Here is a 19,557-nt window from a genome sequence, read left to right as displayed (position 1 = left end):
TTTAGTTTGTACAACAATGAAATCAAACCGAAATTGTAATTACTGTAAAGAGGTTACTATTATGGATATGGGGAAAATATGACAACAAGAGCTCGTAGAACATGAAATGGCCCCCACCCCCAACTTGATGCATTCAGTAGTTGCACAAGGAACAGAAATTATTTGATAACTGTACACAAAAGTTCTACTGTTCTGGGCCAGTGTGACCTTGACCTTTGACATATTGACCTCAAAATCAATAATCATCTGCTCATCATGATCAACCTAAACAACAACGTTTGTGACCCTAGGCCCAAGCGTTCTCAAGTTATCGTCCAGAAAAGGTTTAACTGTTCCGGGTCACTGTGACCTTGACCTTTGGCCTACTGACCTCAAAACCAATAGGGGTCATCTGCTGATAATGATTAACCTCTCTATCAACTTTCATGATCCTAGGCCCAAGCGTTCTCAAGTTATCGTCCAGAAACTGTTTAACTGTTTGGGTCACTGTGACCTTGACCTTTGACCTACTTATTTCAAAATCAATAGGGTTCATCTGGTGGGCATGATTAACATCCCTATCAACATTCATGATCCTAGGCCCAAGCGTTCTTTCATCAGGATACTGTTTAAATGTTCTAAGTCACTGTCACCTTGAACTTTGGCCTACGGACCTCAAAATCAAAAGGGTCATCTGTTGGTCATGAATAACCTCCTTATCAATTTTCATGATCCTAGGCCTAAGCGTTCTTGAGTTATCATCTGGAAAATGTTCAACTGTTCTGGGTCACTGTGACCCACTGATCTCAAAATCAATAGGAGTTATGTGCTGGTCATGACCAACCTTCCTGTCAACTTTCATGATCCTAGGCCTAAGCGTTCTTGAGTTATCATCCAGAAACGGTTTAAATGTTCCGGGTCACTGTGACCTTTATCTTTGACCTACTGACCTCAATATCAATAAGGGTCATCTGCTGGTTATGAACAACCTCCCTATCAACTTTCATGATCCTAGGCCCAATCGTTGTTAAGTTATCATCCGGAAACGGATTGGTCTACATACCGACAGAACAGACATCTGCAAAACAATATACCTCTCCTTCTTCGAAGGGGCGGGGAGGGGGAGCATAATTAAAAGAGATAGATAACCACTACTTTTCATATTAATTTATTAAAATTTGTTGTTTCTTTTCTTTTTCTTTTTCTTCTTTCGCACATGAAACATGGGTGTATATCATAGTATAGGTCTACCATTAAATTTGAATGGTTCCGGTACAAGAAATATTGTTATACTATAATTACAGAGAACGAAATGGAAGTCGGATTAAATATTCTTAATCTATCAAATAAAAGGTGAGAAGGGGTTCATTTACTATTAAATGGCTACAGAAACACTACTGGATGTATAGGTTATAAGTTAAATACAGCAGTTTAAAGATATTAATTTCGAGCTAGCATTAGAAAAGCGAGAATTTAATAATCTTAAAACTGCTGTGATCAATTTATAACCAGCTTACAGTTAGCCCCTACTCAGATAGAGTGTTTTTGGCCGTAGTCTATTAAATCGTAACATTTAACCTTTAAATTTAAAACGTACAGTTGATGTGATAACTGTATGTGAAATAGAATGGCCAGATGAAATTCCATTGGCAGAGCAACTTGAGCGAACTGTAAAACACTTATTGTCAGAAAAAAAACATACGGGGAATTAAGGGGCTATGAGACCCGCATTGTATTTCACAGTCAAATCCGCCACGAAAAAGAAGTTACCTTTAATAACAACAACAAAAACAATATTATCAATATCAATGAAAATGTTCTATGAAAACGCCATTAACATATAACAATTATTTTTTTAAGCCTAAAGATAATGGAATATGGTGGTGCTTCTTTTCAAAATGGTAAAGCATTAAAAAGGTATTTCTGGGCAAATTAAAAGAACAAGAGGGCCAAGATGGCCCTAGGTCGCTCACCTGTGTAACATACCATAACAGTTTAAACATGTTTTACCTAGTGATTTCATGGAGACGAATATTCTGACCAATTTTCATTAAGATTGGACCAAAAAGCGTCACCTCTTGAGTGTAAGCATTTTCTTTGATCTGACCAAGTGACCTAGTTTTTTATCCCACATGACCCAGATTCGAACTTGTCAAAAATTTCATGAAAACAAACATTCTGATTAAGTTTCGGGAAGATTGGAGCATCAAAGTGGCCTCTAGAGTGTATACAAGCTTTTCCTATTATTTGACCTAGTAACCTAATTTTTGATCCCACGTGACCCAGATCTAAAATCGTCCAAGAATTCATGAAAATAAACACTCTTGACCAAAATTCATAAAGCTAGAATAAACAAGAGGGCCATGATGGCCCTATATCGCTCACCAGATTTATCTGGCCTACTGACCTAGTTTTTGACCCCAAATGACCCAGTTTCAATTCTAAGATAAAGATCATGAAGACAAACATTCTGAGCAAGTTTCATATAGATTGAGTGACAACTGTTGCCTTTAGAGTGTTCACAAACTTTTACTTTGATTTGACCATGTGACCTAGTTTTTGACCTTAAATGACCCAGATTAAAACTGAACCTAATAATCATCAAGACAAACATTCTGACCAAGTTTCATAAAGATTGAGTCACAACTGTGGCCTCTAGACTGTTAACAAGCTTTTCCTTTGATCTGGCCTACTGGCCTAGTTTTTGACCCCATATGACCCAGTTTTGAATTTGACCTGGAGATCATCAAGACAAACATTCTGACAAAGTTTCATAAATATTTGATCACACCTGTAGCCTCTTGAGTGTTCATAAGCTTTTTCTTTCATCTGGCCTACTGACCTATTTTTTGACCCCACATGACTTAGATTCGAACTTGTCCTATGGATCATTAAGACAAACATTCTGACAAAATTGTATAAAGATTGAGTCACAACTGTGGCTTATAGAGCGTTCACAACCTTTTCTTTTGATCTGACCTAGTTTTTTGATTCCATATGACCCAGATTCAAACTTGACCAAGAGATCATCAAGATAAACATTCTGACCAAATTTCATAAAGATTGAGTCACAACTGTGGCCTCTTGAGTGTTCATAAGCTTTTCCTTTGATATGGCCTATTGACCTACTTTTTGACCCAATATGACCCAGATTCAAACTTGTCCTAGAGATCATTAAGACAAACATTCTGACAAAATTTTATAAAGATTGAGTCACAACTGTGGCCTGTTGAGTGTTCATAAGCTTTTCCTTTGATCTGGCCTACTGACCTAGTTTTTGACTCCATATGACCCAGTTTCAAACCTGACCTAGAAATCATCAAGATAAACACTCTGGCCAAGATTTATAAAGATTGGGTCACAACTGTGGCCTCTAGAGCGTTCAAAAGCTTTTCCTTTGACTTGACTGGGTGACCTAGTTTTTGACCCAAATGACCCAGATTCAACCCTGACCTATAGATTATCAACACAAACATTCTCATTAATTCTCATGAGTTTCAAACTTAAATTGTGGTCTCTAGAGTGCTGACAAGATTTTCCTTTGATCTGGCATAGTGACCTAGTTTTTGACCCACATGACCCTGTTTCAAACTTGACCTAGAAATCATCAAGACAACCATTCTGGCCAAATTTCATAAAGATTGAGTCAAAATTGTGGCCTCTTAAGTGTTTACAAGCTTTTTCTTTGATCTGGCCTACTGACCTAGTTTTTGACCCCACATAACCCAGTTTCGAACTTTACCTAGAATTCATCAAGACAAATATTCTGACTAAGTTTCATCAAGATTGAGTCAAAATTGTTGCATCTAAAGTGTTCACAACCTTTTCCTTTGATTTGACCGGGTGACCTAGTTTTTGACCCCACATGACCCAGTTTCGAACCTGACCTGGAAATCATCAAGGCAAACATTCTGACCAAGCTTCATAAAGATTGAGTCAAAATTGTGGCCTCTAGAGTGTTCACAAGCTTTTCCTTTGATCTGGCCTACTAACCTAGTTTTTGAACCCACATGACCCAGTTTCGAACCTGACCTAGAGATCATCAAGACTAACATTCTGACCAAGTTTCATAAAGATTGGGTCACAAATGTGGCCTCTAGTGTTCACAAGGCAAATGTTGACGGACGACGGACAACTGACCCTGACGGACGCCAAACAATGACCGGTCACAATAGCTCACCATGAGCACTTTGTGCTCTGGTGAGCTAAAAATGTGCCCCCTAGGGTGTAAACAAGCTTTTTCTTTGATTTGACCTGGTGACCTAGTTTTTGACCCCACATGACCCAGATAAAAATTTATACGATATTTCATGCAGACAAACATTCTGACCAATTTTCATGCACATCAAATGAACAAGAGTGTTAACAAGCTTTTCCTTTGATTTGACTGGGTGACCTAGTCTTTGACCCCATATGACCAAGTTTCAAACTTGGCCTAGGGATCATCAAGATAAACATTCTGACCAAGTTTCATGAAGATAGGGTAATAAATGTGGCCTGAAGAGTGTTAACAAGCTTTTCCTTTGATTTGACCTGATGACCTAGTTTCTGACCCCATATGACCCAGTTTCAAACTAGGCCTAGAAATCATCAAGATAAACATTCAGACCAAGTTTGATGAAGATAGGGTCATAAATGTGGCCTCTAGGTTGTTAACAAGTTTTTCCTTTGATTTGACCTGATGACCCAGTTTCGATCCAGGTGTAGAGATCATCAAGATAATCATTCTGTACAAGTTTGTATCAAATCAAAGCATAAATGAAACCTCTATATGACTGAAAAGGCAAAAATAGAAATATTGTGAAATATAAAATATCACTTCTATCATGTTCACAAGATAAAAATAACCAAATTTTGGCTCTTTTAGGGGTCAATCAGGGGCTGTAACTCCGGAACCTATGATTGGATCTGACAGATTCATCATGGAATCCAATATTTATTGTTGTTGAAGATATTTTGCAAGTTTGTATCAAATCAAACCATAAATGAAGTCTCTATATGGCTGCAAAAGCCATAATAGCAAATTTTGGCCCGTTAAGGGGCCATAACTCTGGAACCCAAGATGGGATCTGGCCAGTTTTCGAAAGTATCCGAGATATTATGCCAATACAAGTTGTGTGCAAGTTTTATTAAAGCTGATTGCTAAATGTGGTCTCTATCATGTTCACAAGCCAAAAATGGCAAATTTTGGCCCTTTAAGGGGCCATAACTCTGGAACCCATGATGGGATCTGGCCAGTTTTCGAAAGGAACCGAGATATTATGCCCTTTCAAGTTGTGTGCAAGTTTAATTAAAATCAAATATAAAATGTGGTCTCTATCGTGTTTACAAGGAAATTGTGGACGGACGGACGAAGTGCGCTCACACAAACTAGTGACAGGTGAGCTAAAAATGGCAACAGATGCATGCACATTCTTCATTTTTATATAAATATGTATGTGTGTATGTTGGGGGGGTGTTGGGGGGTGATTAAACGTATCAATGACTGTTACGGGAAAAGCAAGATAATTTTTTGTTGTTTTTTTGTGTGTATAAAAAAATGTTGCTGACGCACAACACACGACAGACACGGTGATCACAATAGCTCACATTAGCACTTTATGCTCATGTGAGCTAAAATGAAGGCTCCATAGACTTCATGATAAACACAGACATTTCTTTACTGCTACTGAAAAACTGTTTTAAAGCGAACAAGGGTACAAACTTGGCAACCTTTGTAAAATGTTTTGTAAGATAGTTATTTCGCTGAAATAAATGGTATTTTGGCTGTGACATCTTCGATCATATCATTCAGATAACAATCATTCAGATAACAACCTGCCTCCTCACTCACGTCATTAAAATACTTCGAAGAATACCCCTCGTCTAATCTCGTTTTCAATGGCTGCTCTGATTCATTCATATATGCCTCAAGCTGTACTGGACCCACCACTTTATGAAATTCAGCTGTGTACTTTGTATATTGCTTTGGGGTTTTATTACCAAATAAACCATGATTTAATGCTAACCAGAGAATAATGACAGTTCTAAGGTTAATTTTAAAGCGACCAATTTGTGACTGCAGATCTATAGGTCCAGTTGTTACTAGAATATCATCTACACAATCATACAGGCTTACAATCAATCTCTTTGAACAAAGTCCTATTCCAGGAACCATTGAATTATGTGATTTAGGGTTTTTCCCTTTTTGTACAAACGAATTAACTATTGCCTGTGCTAGTAATTGTGACAGGCTTTCCGGAGTGAAGTCATCACCCTTTTTCACTTTTTTCACTTCAACTGAAGAATCCGAGCTCACAGAAACCATGTCAAAATCCACTTCATTTCCTTCAGTTTCTACAACAGTCAATGGTATTTCATCATCCATTAATAAGATATCAGCACGTCCATGCCAGCCCTTCCTGCAACCTGAAAATCAAACTGAAGCTATTAGTAAAGGTAACTTATACCTCTATAGCCAACTCACACAGCTCAATAGCTGTCTGCTGACAAAAATGAAGTGCACCATACTCATCAGTTAATAATTCCAAAATGAAAGATAATATTTTGGTTAACAGTGATCTTAACCTCAAATGGTGTCTTTTTGCAATACTATTTCACTTCACAACCCTAAGCCACAAATTACTTAAAAATCCTGTCAGTGCTTGAATCTTTATGGTTTTGATTTTTCCGAATCTGTTATCATCACAAGCAGAATCAAACTTTAATTTAATGGCTGTAGATGTCCTGATGACCATCTAGCAGGTTTGAGCAAAACATGCCTGCTAAAATCTCATGTTTATGTATGTATACAAACTGAGAACTTATTGAATAAACTTGAAACTTGATAAAATCTTCATACCCTATATGAGCATGTAATTAAATGAGGTAACTTTTATAATCGGGCATAACATAAGGCCACATTACCCAGTTTCAAACACACTATAACAAGAGCTGTCTCCATAGGATGACACATGCCCCCGATGGCACTTTGAATGAATAGTTATGGCCGATATTAGAGTTTAGGACCTTTGACCTACGGACCTGGGTCTTGCGCGCGACGCGTCGTCTTACTGTGCCACACATTCATGCGTAGTTATTTTAAAATCCATGCATGAATGACAAAGATATGGACCGGACATGCCCATCATTGCACTATCATGAAATATGACCTTTAACATCTAAGTGTGACCTTGACTTTATAGCTACGGACCTGATTCTTGCGCGCAACATGTCGTCTTACTGTGGTACACATTCATGCCCAATAATTTTAAAATCCATGCATGAATGACAAAGATATGGACCGGACACGCCCATCAATGCACTATCATGAAATATGACCTTTAACGTCTAAGTATGACCTTGACCTTTGAGCTACAGACCTGGGTCTTGCGCGCGACACGTCGTCTTACTGTGCCACACATTTATGCGTATAGTTACTTGAAAATCCATCCATGGATGACAAAGATATGGACCGGACACGCCCATCAATGCACTATCATGAAAAATGACCTTTAACGTCTAAGTGTGACCTTGACCCTTGAGCTACGGACCTGGGTCTTGCGCGCGACACGTCGTCTCACTGTGGTACACATTCATGCCAAGTTATTTGAAAATCCATCCATGGATGACAAAGATATGGACCGGACACGAAAATTGCGGACAGACGGTTCAAAAACTATATGCCTCCCTTCGAGGGCATAAAAACAAACTTTTTCACAAACTTTCACAATGACTGAGCAAAAGATGTGAAGGCTAGAGTGTTCAAAAAGTTCTTTGCTTTGTCATGGTGACCTAGTTTTTGACCCTACATTATAAATATTAGAACTCGACCTAACAAGAGCTGTCCATAAGACAATGGCTCCACTAATCGGTAATTTGACAGTAAAATGAATATATGTCTCAATAAGAGACCTCCTCTTTAAAAGGAAGATACACCAAGGGGCATAATTCTGTCAAGAACACAAATTAGAGTTATTGGGATTGTCACCACACATGCAGATAATGATGGTAAAGATATATTTTGAGTTTCAAGTCATTATCTTATATAGTACCAAAGTTATGTGCAGAAAACAAAGTTTGTCAAAAAGTTTAAGTATGAAAGGGGCAAAGTTTGGTTAAAAATACAAATCTGTGTAATGGAGATTGTTACCATAAATGCAGATGATGATGATGATAAAGATACATTTTAAGTTTCAAGTCTTTATCTTATATTGTACAAAAGTTATATCCGGAAACCGAAGATTGCCAAAAAACTTATGAAAGGAGAATAATTCTGTCAAAAATACAATTAGAGTTATGGGGAATGTAACCACAGATACAGATGATGATTATAAAGAAATATTTTTAATTTCAAGTCATTATCTTTTAAAGTACAAAGATATGTCTATAAACGAAGCTTTCAAAAAAATTTAACATGAAAATAAATCCAAGTATAACAACCTTGTGATCTTGACCTTGGGTATAATGGGCCCAGAACCTGCACATACTTTGTTTGTATGCTGGACAATATTTATGTGAACTTACAGTAAGATATAAGCAATAGTAACAAAGATATGACAGAAAAACAAAGGTTCCCGAAAAACTTTAACCTAAACAAGAGCTGTCACTATTGGTGACAAATGCCCCCGAAGTACGCCCAAGAATGCTACAGTTGTACATGTATTCACAAAAAATTACATATCATTTTGTAACCTTGACCTAAGAGGCCTTGGTCATAAGTGTGACACATCTCAATATGGTTAACATTTGTGTCAAATGATTTTCAAATCCCTTGATAAATGGCAGAGTTATGGACCAGACAAGAAACACCTTTGACTTCTAAGTGTGACCTTGACCTTGGAGCTAGGGGTCTGGGTCTTGCACATGACACCTCATCTCACTATAGGGAACATTTATGCCAAGTAATTTCAAATTCCCTTCATAAATGGCAGAGTTATGGACCGGACAAGAAACAGACCATGTTAAACTTTGACCTCTAAGTGTGACCTTGACCTTGCAGCTAGAGGTCTGGGTCTTGCTCATGACACGTCGTCTCATTATGGTGAACATTTATGCTAAGTAATTTCAAAATCCCTTAATGAATGGCAGAGTTAAGGACCGGACACGAAACATATCCTGTTAACCTTTGACTTGTAAGTGTGACCTTGACGTTGGAGTTAGAGGTCTGGGTCTTGCGCAAGACATGTCGTCTCATTATGGTAAACATTTATGCCAAGTTCTTTCAAAATCCCTTCATGGATGGCAGAGTTATGGACCGGACACGAAACATACCCTGTTAACTTTTGACTTGTAAGTGTGACCTTGACCTTGGAGCTAGGGATCTGGGACTTGTGCATGACATGTCGTCTCATTATGGTGAACATTTATGCCAAGTTAGTTCAAAATCCCTTTATGGATGGAAGAGTTACAGCCCGGAAAAGAATTTACCGGAGACACCCATGCAAGCACGCACGGACAGACAGTGCGATTTTAATATAATAAAAATAACCGAAGTATAACACCCTGGTGACCTTGACCTTGGGTATAATGGGCCCAGACCCTGCACATACTTTGTATGCTGGACAATGTTTATGTGAACTTAAAGTAAGAATGCAAAAGTAACAAAAATAGGACAGAAAAACAAAGGTTGCCGAAAAAGTATAAACTAGAATTTGTCCGTAGGACACAGTGTGTGCCCCCCACTGGTACATTTGTCACAAATAAGGGGCAATAGTTCAAATGCTTTTAGTCTTAATGGGGTAAAGCCTCAACAAACATTTTATGAAAAGGATTCATTATTATAGGCCATATACTTTTTGAGCTATGAGCATCACAAACAAAAAATCCACTATTTTGTCTATATCAAGGGCCATAACTCTGTAATTATACTAATAAGCACTAAGATTCTCAAAAAGAATGCCAAATGTGCAAGGTCACGTCATGATAAAGACTCAAGCAAGGTTTCATGAATTTACATCAAATACTTTTTGCGCTAGGCACATAATTGAAATATATGAAAATATGCATTTTTTTACTATTTCAGGGACCATAACTTTAAAAATAGGTGGTACAGCCAGCCCAAAAAAAAGAGGTGTGCAAGTTTATATCTCGATAAAGACTAATGCAAGTTTTCAACCATTTATATATATCATGCTTTTTGAGCTAGGTGCATCACAAGGTGAAAATGTGCATTTTTGACTATTTCAGGGGCCATAACTCTAAAAATAGGGGACGGACCCAAATGAAAAATAGGAGGTGCGCAAGTTCATATGATTAATACACAGGCAAGGTTTCATGAATATATATCAAATACTTTTTGAGCTAGGCGCGTCACAAGGTGAAAATGTGCATTTTTGACTATTTCAGGGGCCATAACTCTAAAAACTGGAGGCAGAGCCAGACGAAAAATAGAAGGTGCGAAAGTTCATATCATGATAAAGACACAATGCAAGGTTTCATCAATTTATATCAAATACTTTTTGAGCTAGGCGTGTCACGAACTTCAGACGGACGAACAGACAAGACCAAATCTATATGCCCCCACCACTCATGGTGGGGAGGGGGGGGGGGGCACAAAAAGAAAGCTCACGCAGACGCTGACACCGACGACGGGCGAGTAGAATAGCCCCCCTATTCGCCATATAGTGGAGCTAAAAGTCAAAGTGTTTTACATGCTTATAGTTTCATAAATTCAGGAAACTAGATTATCCCTGAAATGGGATTAATTACCGCTAAGCTCATTGTCAGTGAGTAAATATTTTCATCCATGACAGAAGTTACGAAGTTACAATTTCTTTCCTTTAAAAACCTTGCTAAAAGACTGTACTTGCTAAAATTCTTACACATTCCTTTCATTACTTGAGGAAAAGTATTCACATACTGATAATTATACAGTGTTACGTCAAATAATTTAAATTGAGTTATCTCCGCTTGAAAACCTCCCACAAAGATTATCTTGCAGTATGCACATCTTAAGGCGATGTACGACAGGTCTGTATATTATCATCAAAATCCTCCATGGGTATAGGAGCAGTTGTGTTCACAAGAATCGCAATGGCAAATTACATAATTTGAATTAAATGCCCTTGAGAACCCTCCGAGCTGAATTAACTTGTAATATGCCCATTCTCAGGTCATGTATCACATTCCTTTAGTTACTTGAGGAAAAATAGTTTTCACAGACTGATAACTATTCAGTGTTACGTCAAATACTTTAATTAAGTTGAGAACTCCCGACCTAAATCAGTTTGTTATATGCACATCCTCGGGTCATGTACATGTAGTACATGTCTGTAAAGTTTCACCTAAATCCTTCAAGTAGTTTACAAGGAGTTGTGTTTACAAGAATCAAGGACAGACAGACAGAAACACGGATGGACAGACAAGTGTACAGGGTGACTCTAATGTACCCCCTTCTAGCTTAGTTTGGCACTGGGTATATTCGAGATTTAGTGTGCTCATAAAGCAAGATTTGTGAAGTTGTTTGTAAATTCATTAAATAGAGTACAAGTAGTAGTCAAACTAGAAGATGCTTTTGTAGTAAAGCGCATGTCTCCCCAAATGCATAGTCGTACTAGTCAAGAAGTCAATAGAGTCCAGGAGCTAAAGTCAAAGAGACATTGATGGTTGGCTGCAATAGGGATCACCTACTCAAGGCATGTCCAATCATCCTATGAAGTTTCACCATTCTGGGTTAAATGGTTCTTCAGCTATTGATCGAAAACCGTTTTCCATGGTCAGGCCCTTGTAACCTTGACCTCTGATCGAGTGACCCCAAAATCAATAAGGGTCATCTACTCTGTATGTCCAATAATCCTATGAAGTTTCAACATTCTGTGTCAAGTGGTTCTCAAGTTATTGGTAGGAAACCATTTTCAATGTTTAGACCCCTGTAACATTGACCTTAGCTCAAGTGACCCCAAAAACAATATACCCTCTCTTCTTTGAAGGGAGCGTAAAAAACTTCTAGGCCTAGAGCTAAAATATCTGGTATGTGGCATTGTCTAGTGGTCCTTCAGTTTTTTTTCAAATCATGCCCCTGGGGTCAAAACTGGCTCTGCCCAGGGGTTACTTGTTTTACACAGGGTTATATTTATAAGGAATTTTTTAAAAATCTTCTTAAATGAAACCAGAAGTTCTACAGCTTTGATATATGGTGTAAAGCATTGTCTTGTGGTCCTTTATCAATCCAGAAGGGTCACCATTTTTAAAAAGAGTTATATAAGGAAATCTTTTAAAATCTCCTTTGAAGACCTTGGCTTTATGCACACTTTCGAATTCCAAGGTTAGTGTAGACTTTGGAGACCTTCACCTTGACCTACTAACCTACTTTCTTGTTTTTGATGCTACAGCGGCGAAATCTGAACATGTTTGGACGTTTTGCATATCAAGGTCAAAAGTTGATGTTGATGACCTTGATCAAGACCTTTGGCCTACTCCTTTGTTTTTTCTGCTGCAGTTTTGAAACTTGGACTTGATGGAAATTTAATCTTCACTATTAGTGCACATTTGCATGCCAGGTTTAGTGTTTTACCTTGATGACATTCATTATGACCTCTGACCTACTTTCTTGTTTTGGAAGCTACAGCAATAAAATTTGTTCATGTTGAAGTTTTGCATAGCAATGACAATGGATGACATATGCGGCCTTAATTATGACCTTTGATCTACTTTTGTATATTTTAAGCTACATCAGTGAAACATGCAAAAGATACAAAGTTTTGTTTACCAGATTCATCAGTTGACCTAGATGACCTTAACTATGACCTGTTGGTTGCTTTTCTTGTTTTTGGATATCTCAGTGGAGTTTGAAAGAGGGTCAACTGAGATCAAAGACATACATCAAGTAAAAAGGTTGCCAAAAAACTTTATCCTTACTATAGCTTGAGTATAGCACTCATGGTGAAATTGACCTGCATAATAATGGGTGCAGCCACTGCATTGTATGCTATACTGTACTAATATTAAGTTACAGTAAAATTGGAACAATAGCAGCAAAGATGTATCAAGAAAACAAAAGTTGCCGAAAAACAAGCAACGCCACCAACGCCGATGCTGTTGCAAGTAAAATAGCTCCCCCTATTCTCTGAACAGGGACGTTCTGTTTTGCATACTAGCATAACTTTAACAATGCTTCCCAACAGTGTGAAAATGTTAATGTGTCATCATTTACTAAAAGTCAACATAGGGCTCATTTGCCTCATTAATAATTGCATTTCTTACCAAAAGATGTATCTCCTTGATGCTCATTCATTGGATGTTCATCTGCACAACATCCCGTCAATTCTAAACCAGGGTAGGAATCAATCATAAAGGTTTTATGCGGTGCAAGGGGAACCAACAAATGGTGAGTCATTCTAACTGCTAATGTTGCCTCTGATTCCCCCTCACATTTACCATCCTCTATATTCTCAGTAAGAGGCGACTGCCCTGAAAGGAGAAACAGCATTCACTTAACAAATCTGAGCCTCACATAGAATTAAAGCCTAAATGATGCAAAGAAAAATGAATTTTAAACAATTAAATCTATATATTCTAACACATCAGTCATTGCAAATCTTTCAAAGCCTCAGCAGGACATTCAGTCCAGGTGTCTTTGGGGTCTTAGCCAGTCCAAACCCACATCAGCCCGACCAACCAAAATTTATAGAAGAGAACTTTGTAACCATGTCATTGCATTCTACTTTCTAAATTTCATTAAAAACAGTGTATGTCAAAACTTTGAAAATCAAACATATATATATCTATGGTTTATTATAGTAGAAACATGGTTGATTAAAATGTAAGCATAAGAATATATTCCAATAACTTGACGAGTCACCAGCCGTAACTTATAACCAGTCTGTTGTCTGGCGTTAAAGTCTCGCACCAGTTCTATAATACGGAAAATGCGATACGCGATTTTAATGAATTGGGTATTAATAATTTTAACTGCCTTTCAGTACGCACACTGTATGAATTCAACTGTGTTTCCTGCAACCTTCATAGCGTATATATGCAAATATGCAACATATCTTGAGCTCTGGATGACTGCCACTATACGTTGCCTCATGGAACTGACATAACACTGTATGATCTGCATCAGAATATTCTGCCTTTCCTGCATTTTGGCGAGTTACAAAGCATTCAAATCTTGTGGATGGTAACTGCGTCTTACTCTGCGTTTAAGTTCATCCCAGATGTGTTCAAACGGGGATAGGTCCAGTGAACGTGACAGTTAGTCCACGACATTGACATTCTGCTGCTGAGCCCTGGGGGTAATTACGCGTAAGTCTAGCATTGTCTTGTTGCTAAAACCAAGTCTATTCTGGTAAATGAATGGCATTAAAACTGGTGCAAGAACTTCATCCCTGTAATGCTGAGCTGTCAAACTGCCGTTAAATGATAACAAGTCCTCCGCATATGCCATCCCAAACCATCAAACTTCTCTGTCCAAAACAATCTGTTTCAACAACACAAGAGTCTGAGAATCGTTCTCCACGCCTCCTGAATACCCTTGTACGCGCTTCAGCTTGAACCAACTTGATCCAAGTCTCATCACTAAATATGATGTTATTCCAGTTAGCGCATTTCCATGGTAGATGGCATCTGGCCCAAGAAAGACATGCTTGCCGGTGTTTGGGCGCCAGAATCAGACCAGGGTGTTGTATTATAGCACATATCCCATATGCTCCTTCCCTCCTACGTACAGTATTTGTGCTGACCTGTCATCCTGAGAGGGGCGGCCTGAGGGTAGTCACATAATGTAACAATTGGCGGCGGCTGTTGTTATAGTACCAGGCAGATATAATACATGACTGTCATGTGGTTGGCCTGAACATGGTCCATCTGACGTAACCCCTGCCTGCTGTAAATGCTGTTGCAATTTAGTAGATTGTTTTTCTTGTACAACCGTATTTAACATACACAATGCCTCTATTGCACTGAAGCATTGCAATACCCCGCTCTTGCTAAATTTGACTGAGTTTAGCCATAAAAATTGCATTAAGATCAAAGTTTTATTCTGTTTTTCAAACAACACTATCGCCAAAGGTTATAATGAGGGCAAAATTTCTACTTGCGAATGATTTATTTAAATGCATGTGCAATTTATGCAAAACGGACAGGATAAGTGCTCTTGCTTAACAACTGAATGACTTTAAGTTTAATGCATGCATTTTGTGACATGTTACATGGATGTATAAACTAGAGCACCGCCTTCAAGTACACGCATCTGATTTTTTTGTCTCTGTATAATGGAAATATTGTCCTACCCGTGTGTTTTTATGATATTTTCTAAGTCCAAAAGGGGCCATAATTCTTGCAAAAAGCAGGACAGAGTTATGTTTCCTTCTGTACACAGTCACATTTTGATGGTGAAGAAGTGTTGCAAGTTTTAAAGCAATAGCTTTGATAGTTTAGGAGACCAGCTGACTTACACAAAACTTAACCAAGAAATCTGATTTTCTAAGTCCAAAAGAGGCCATAATTCCTGCAAAAAGCAATGCAGAGTTACGGTACCTGTTGTACAGAGTCAGCTTTTAATGGCGAATAACTGCTCCAAGTTTTAAAGCAATAGCTTTGACCGCTAAGGAGAAAAGTTGACCTAAATGCATAACTTAACCAAGAAATCCAATATTTTCTATGTCCAAAAGGGGCCATAATTCTTGCAAAAAGTAGGATAAAAAGTAGGATGGAGTAATGTTTCTTGCTGCACAAAGTCAGCTGTTGATGTAACATGTTAGAAATCAACTTACTGATGCTCTAAAGGCACAACCCCCTTATATGTACTCTTTTTTTGACAAAAAATTAATTTCTGAAAAGTCTCAATAAAAAAGAAATTCCCCCTAAAAAATTTCTGACCTACCCTAATTTTTTTTTCAGCATCTTGCCGGAAACAAAGAATTTTTATTTTTTTAGGGCTGACAATAACTCATCTTTTTTCTTTTTTTTTAAATCAAAGGAGCTAAAAATCTGTCAAAAAAATATACATGTATGTACATTATTTGAAAAAAAACTTTTTTATTCTTATATGGTAGTACAAGATGCTTTTTTAAATACTTACTAGACATCACATTTTAAATAGTTCACAATTTATGTTCATTCTTATGATATTTTTAAGTTTTATATTTTCTGGAAATGCAAAGTCTTTCTTTTTTCCTTCAAAAACATGAGCATCATTCTGAAATCAAATCCATGTTGGCATGTTCAATCCAATATCACAAACAAGAGCGCCGCCAAGAGGGGCAATATACGCCCGAAGGCTTACATCATAGGATGGGAGCAAAATTTTAAGAACTTGACTGTTGTAGCTTAAAGAACTGGAACAACAAAAGGAAAACTTCAAAAAACAAATCTAAGTCCACAAAAAAAATATTCAAAGTCTACAAAAAAATCCTTATCAGGTACAGGTATGTAAAAATAGACCTAAAAATTGCAAGTACCATCCATGTTGTACCACAGAAAAGTGGTCTCGGTTTTTCCCTACAGCCAATAATAAAAAAGTTTCAAAATAAGCTATCTATAGTAACATAAAAGGGAAGTAATTCAAAAAAAAAATATTGTAAGTACAAAAAAGAGATCTGCCAAATAAAATCAAGAGCACTGCAATGCAGAACAATATACACAAAGCAAAGTCATATATGACCTTTGACCCTTAAGTGTGACCTTGACCTTGAAGCGAGTCATCCGGAACATGCGCTCTGCACATCGTCTCAGTGTGGTGAACATTTCTGCCAAGAGTTACAGAGCGGACACAAAACAAACTAATATGACTTTTGATCCCTAAGTGTGACTTTAACCTTGAAGCGAGTCGTCCAGAACATGCGCTCTGCACGTCGTCTTGGTGTGGTGAACATTTGTGTCAAGTTTCTTTGAAATCCTTCAAGGGGTTCAAGAGTTACACAGCGGACACGAAAGAAACTGATATGACCTTTGACTCCTCAGTGTGACCTTGACCATGAAGCGAGACATCCAAAACATGCGCTATGCACATCGTCTCAGTGTGGTGAACATTTGTGTCAAGTTTCCTTGAAATCCTTCAAGGGGTTCAAGAGTTACAGAGCGGACACGAAATTGCTAACGGACAGACGGACGGACACCAGCGTCATAACATAATACGTCCCTTCGGGCGTATAAAAAACTGAAGCTGACAACACCTATATTCTGTCAGTTGTCAATTTTAACAATCATGTATTGCATCAATTGTTAAAAGAAATAAACTACAACTTGCTTCTGGAAGTGATTCTGAAGCGATTGTTTAACTACGAAATCCTCAATGCCACACAGTTGCGACTGCATGCAGTGTTTACACACGGGAAACTGTATCGTCTGTTTTTAGATCTGCTCTTACTATTACACAATGTTCATTGTACAAAAAGTTTTTGTAGGCTTGTCGTCTTTACTGACTTGAACAGCATAAAAAAAAATTGTCTAAATTTTTTTTTTAGTTTTCACAGGTAACTGATAAATACATGACGGCATGTGATCACTAATCATGGTTAATGCACTATCCCAACTAATTTCAACATTTCTATGCTTAATCAAAGTATTCATTCATGCATAAAAAAATAATATGTTTTACAAAAGTATTGCATATATGAACCAATTACAATTTTGTAAGACTTTGAGAACATTAATTTTTGCTACGTATGTGTTTTTGAATAGACTGATTCAGACGTAGTGCAGATTTGACCCATACAAAAAGTCGCTTCAAATTTGCTGTTAGCAGTAAATTGTTTACGTTAAATATTTAGACTAAAATACTAGCCTGTACTATAGGTTTTAGCTAGAATTACGGGACTTGCGTAATCCTAGACCCAGCAGCTAGGATAATGGGCCACAACTGCCGATGATACTGCATAATCACAGAAAAACTATCTAAGTAAACGTAAAAATTTATGCCTTTTATAAGGTTGGAAAATGGCTGAGTTCTGCTTCCTGTCAAAAAAACGACGACAATTGGTGCACTGCATGTTTTTATAGCTATTATTACCACAATGATAACTGAGATGCCCCCCTGATTAAATGATGAATCTCCAAAATTAAACTGACTTTTTTCTAGATTACAAAACACAGGGGGTTTTTTTTCAGTATTTTGGGAATGGTACGGTACCCGTGCTATTGGGAAAAATCATGTCGTTTTTGGTCAAATTGGGAAATTTTTATGAAGCACATTTTATAGTAGTTAATTCAAAATAGCAACTGAAAAGGCTCTGAACTCTGTTTAATCATTAATACTGTCATTCAATTATCACTTTACAGAGCAATCTCTCTGTTTTTGCAGTCTTGAACTTTTCAGTAACATCTCATGAGAGAATGAACAAGTAGATTAACTCGCCGATTATGGCAGTTCGCCAGACTCAAGACCTCTCTTCCCTGTATTGCTTGGCAATGCACTCTCTTTTTCTTGAACATCCTGTTGTTTTGAAAGCATTTCATAGATTCTTTTCTTCTTCTCCAGCTGCCTTAAATCTTTTTCGGTAGTATTTGCTGTTGTGCAACATCTTATCAGTAAAACAGGAATTGATGCAAGAACCTTATCTCCAATAACCTAGTATTCTGATTCATGCCCAATCCCGCATGCTTTTACAATGGTTAAGTTATGAAACGTACACGTGTGAAAAACAGATGGCGAGAATTTATATTTATGGTGCCTATAAAATCTACGCATTCGTAAAAAACACAATGCAGTACATTTCATTTCGCGGCCAATTTACTTTCAGTTTTAATTTCTGGAAATGGGAATTTTTTACTGACGATTGGGAAAAATGGACACTTTTTGGCATAGGGAATGCTACCGTTTATCGGTACCACTCGTACAAGGAAACAAAAACATGAAACAGGTAAAATTGACAAGAAACATTCAATATTTTCCAGTGCAACCCAAAGTTCAGGTCCCACAGTGAGATGGGACAGAGTTAAGTTGGAAAGGGATACAGAATTCTTACCGCTTGTGTTATCAAGGAACTGCAACAAATCCTGAAGAGCCTGACTTTCAGCTTTGTTCTCTGGTATTCTTGGGTTGCCTTCATCCAAGAATGCTGCCAGTATGGTATAGCCACGCACAAAAAATACAACATATGGTGCGCTGATTTTTAAATCTAATTCATCTCGGTGTACTTCAGCATCTAGTGTTGCTTCGCTGAAACAAACACAAGAATTGGCATTTGTTGCTTTAACACGGGACAAAAAGACATTTGATCGTGCAAGTCCACCTCTAAGCTCAGTCAATAAAAGTCTCAAAACGGATTTGAGCCTTTCGTTTCTTTCTTCTGACAAGAAATCCTTCAAGTATTGCACCGAATCAGCTTGCGCCATTTTCGTAGTTTCCCAAACTGCAATGCGGCAACAAACCCGCTACTCTTCACGGTTCCTAAAGCCCTCTACAGACGGTAAGTTTTTGTTGTACAACACCAATTAATTTCAAGATGTACAGTCAAATATTACCGTGTGTACGATGCTATTCCTTGATTTCGTAAATCTTAAGTCTTGACTTACAGATTAGGACATGTTCTATTTCGTAAGTTTTGCCTTACGTACCACCCACGTTGACAAGCAACAAATTGGTAAATAATTAGTTGATAAGAGGCAAGTGAATGAAATTCCAGAAACAATTGCCCAAAAAATAAACACAAATCT

The 19,557-nt window shown here is 37.6% G+C and overlaps 1 protein-coding gene across 1 annotated transcript; it reads right to left on the bottom strand.

The window, feature by feature from the left end:
- Positions 1–1,131: 1,131 nt before the first annotated feature.
- LOC128559538 (uncharacterized) lies at positions 1,132–19,328 on the bottom strand. Its single transcript, XM_053551509.1, has 3 exons — positions 18,867–19,328; positions 13,162–13,368; positions 1,132–6,387 (listed from the first exon to the last, which is right to left on the bottom strand). Exons 1-3 carry the CDS (start codon positions 19,234–19,236, stop codon positions 5,717–5,719), a joined length of 1,248 nt encoding a protein of 415 aa, XP_053407484.1. The 5' UTR covers positions 19,237–19,328; the 3' UTR covers positions 1,132–5,716.
- Between the last annotated feature and the right edge of the window lie 229 nt (positions 19,329–19,557).

Source organism: Mercenaria mercenaria, chromosome 9 (genome assembly GCF_021730395.1).
Source record: "Mercenaria mercenaria strain notata chromosome 9, MADL_Memer_1, whole genome shotgun sequence".
NCBI lineage: Eukaryota > Metazoa > Mollusca > Bivalvia > Venerida > Veneridae > Mercenaria > Mercenaria mercenaria.
Note: the sequence above shows the minus strand (reverse complement) of the source record. Positions and strands in the feature narration are given on the sequence as shown.

Excerpts from the sequence above, each read along its gene's own strand:
- LOC128559538 (XM_053551509.1), bottom strand. The coding sequence starts at position 19,236 with ATGGCGCAAGCTGATTCGGTGCAATACTTGAAGGATTTCTTGTCAGAA. Across the intron at positions 13,369-18,866 it reads GTTCCTTGATAACACAAGCG|GGCAGTCGCCTCTTACTGAG; the intron begins GTAAGAATTCTG and ends TTCTCCTTTCAG. Across the intron at positions 6,388-13,161 it reads TCAAGGAGATACATCTTTTG|GTTGCAGGAAGGGCTGGCAT; the intron begins GTAAGAAATGCA and ends TTTGATTTTCAG.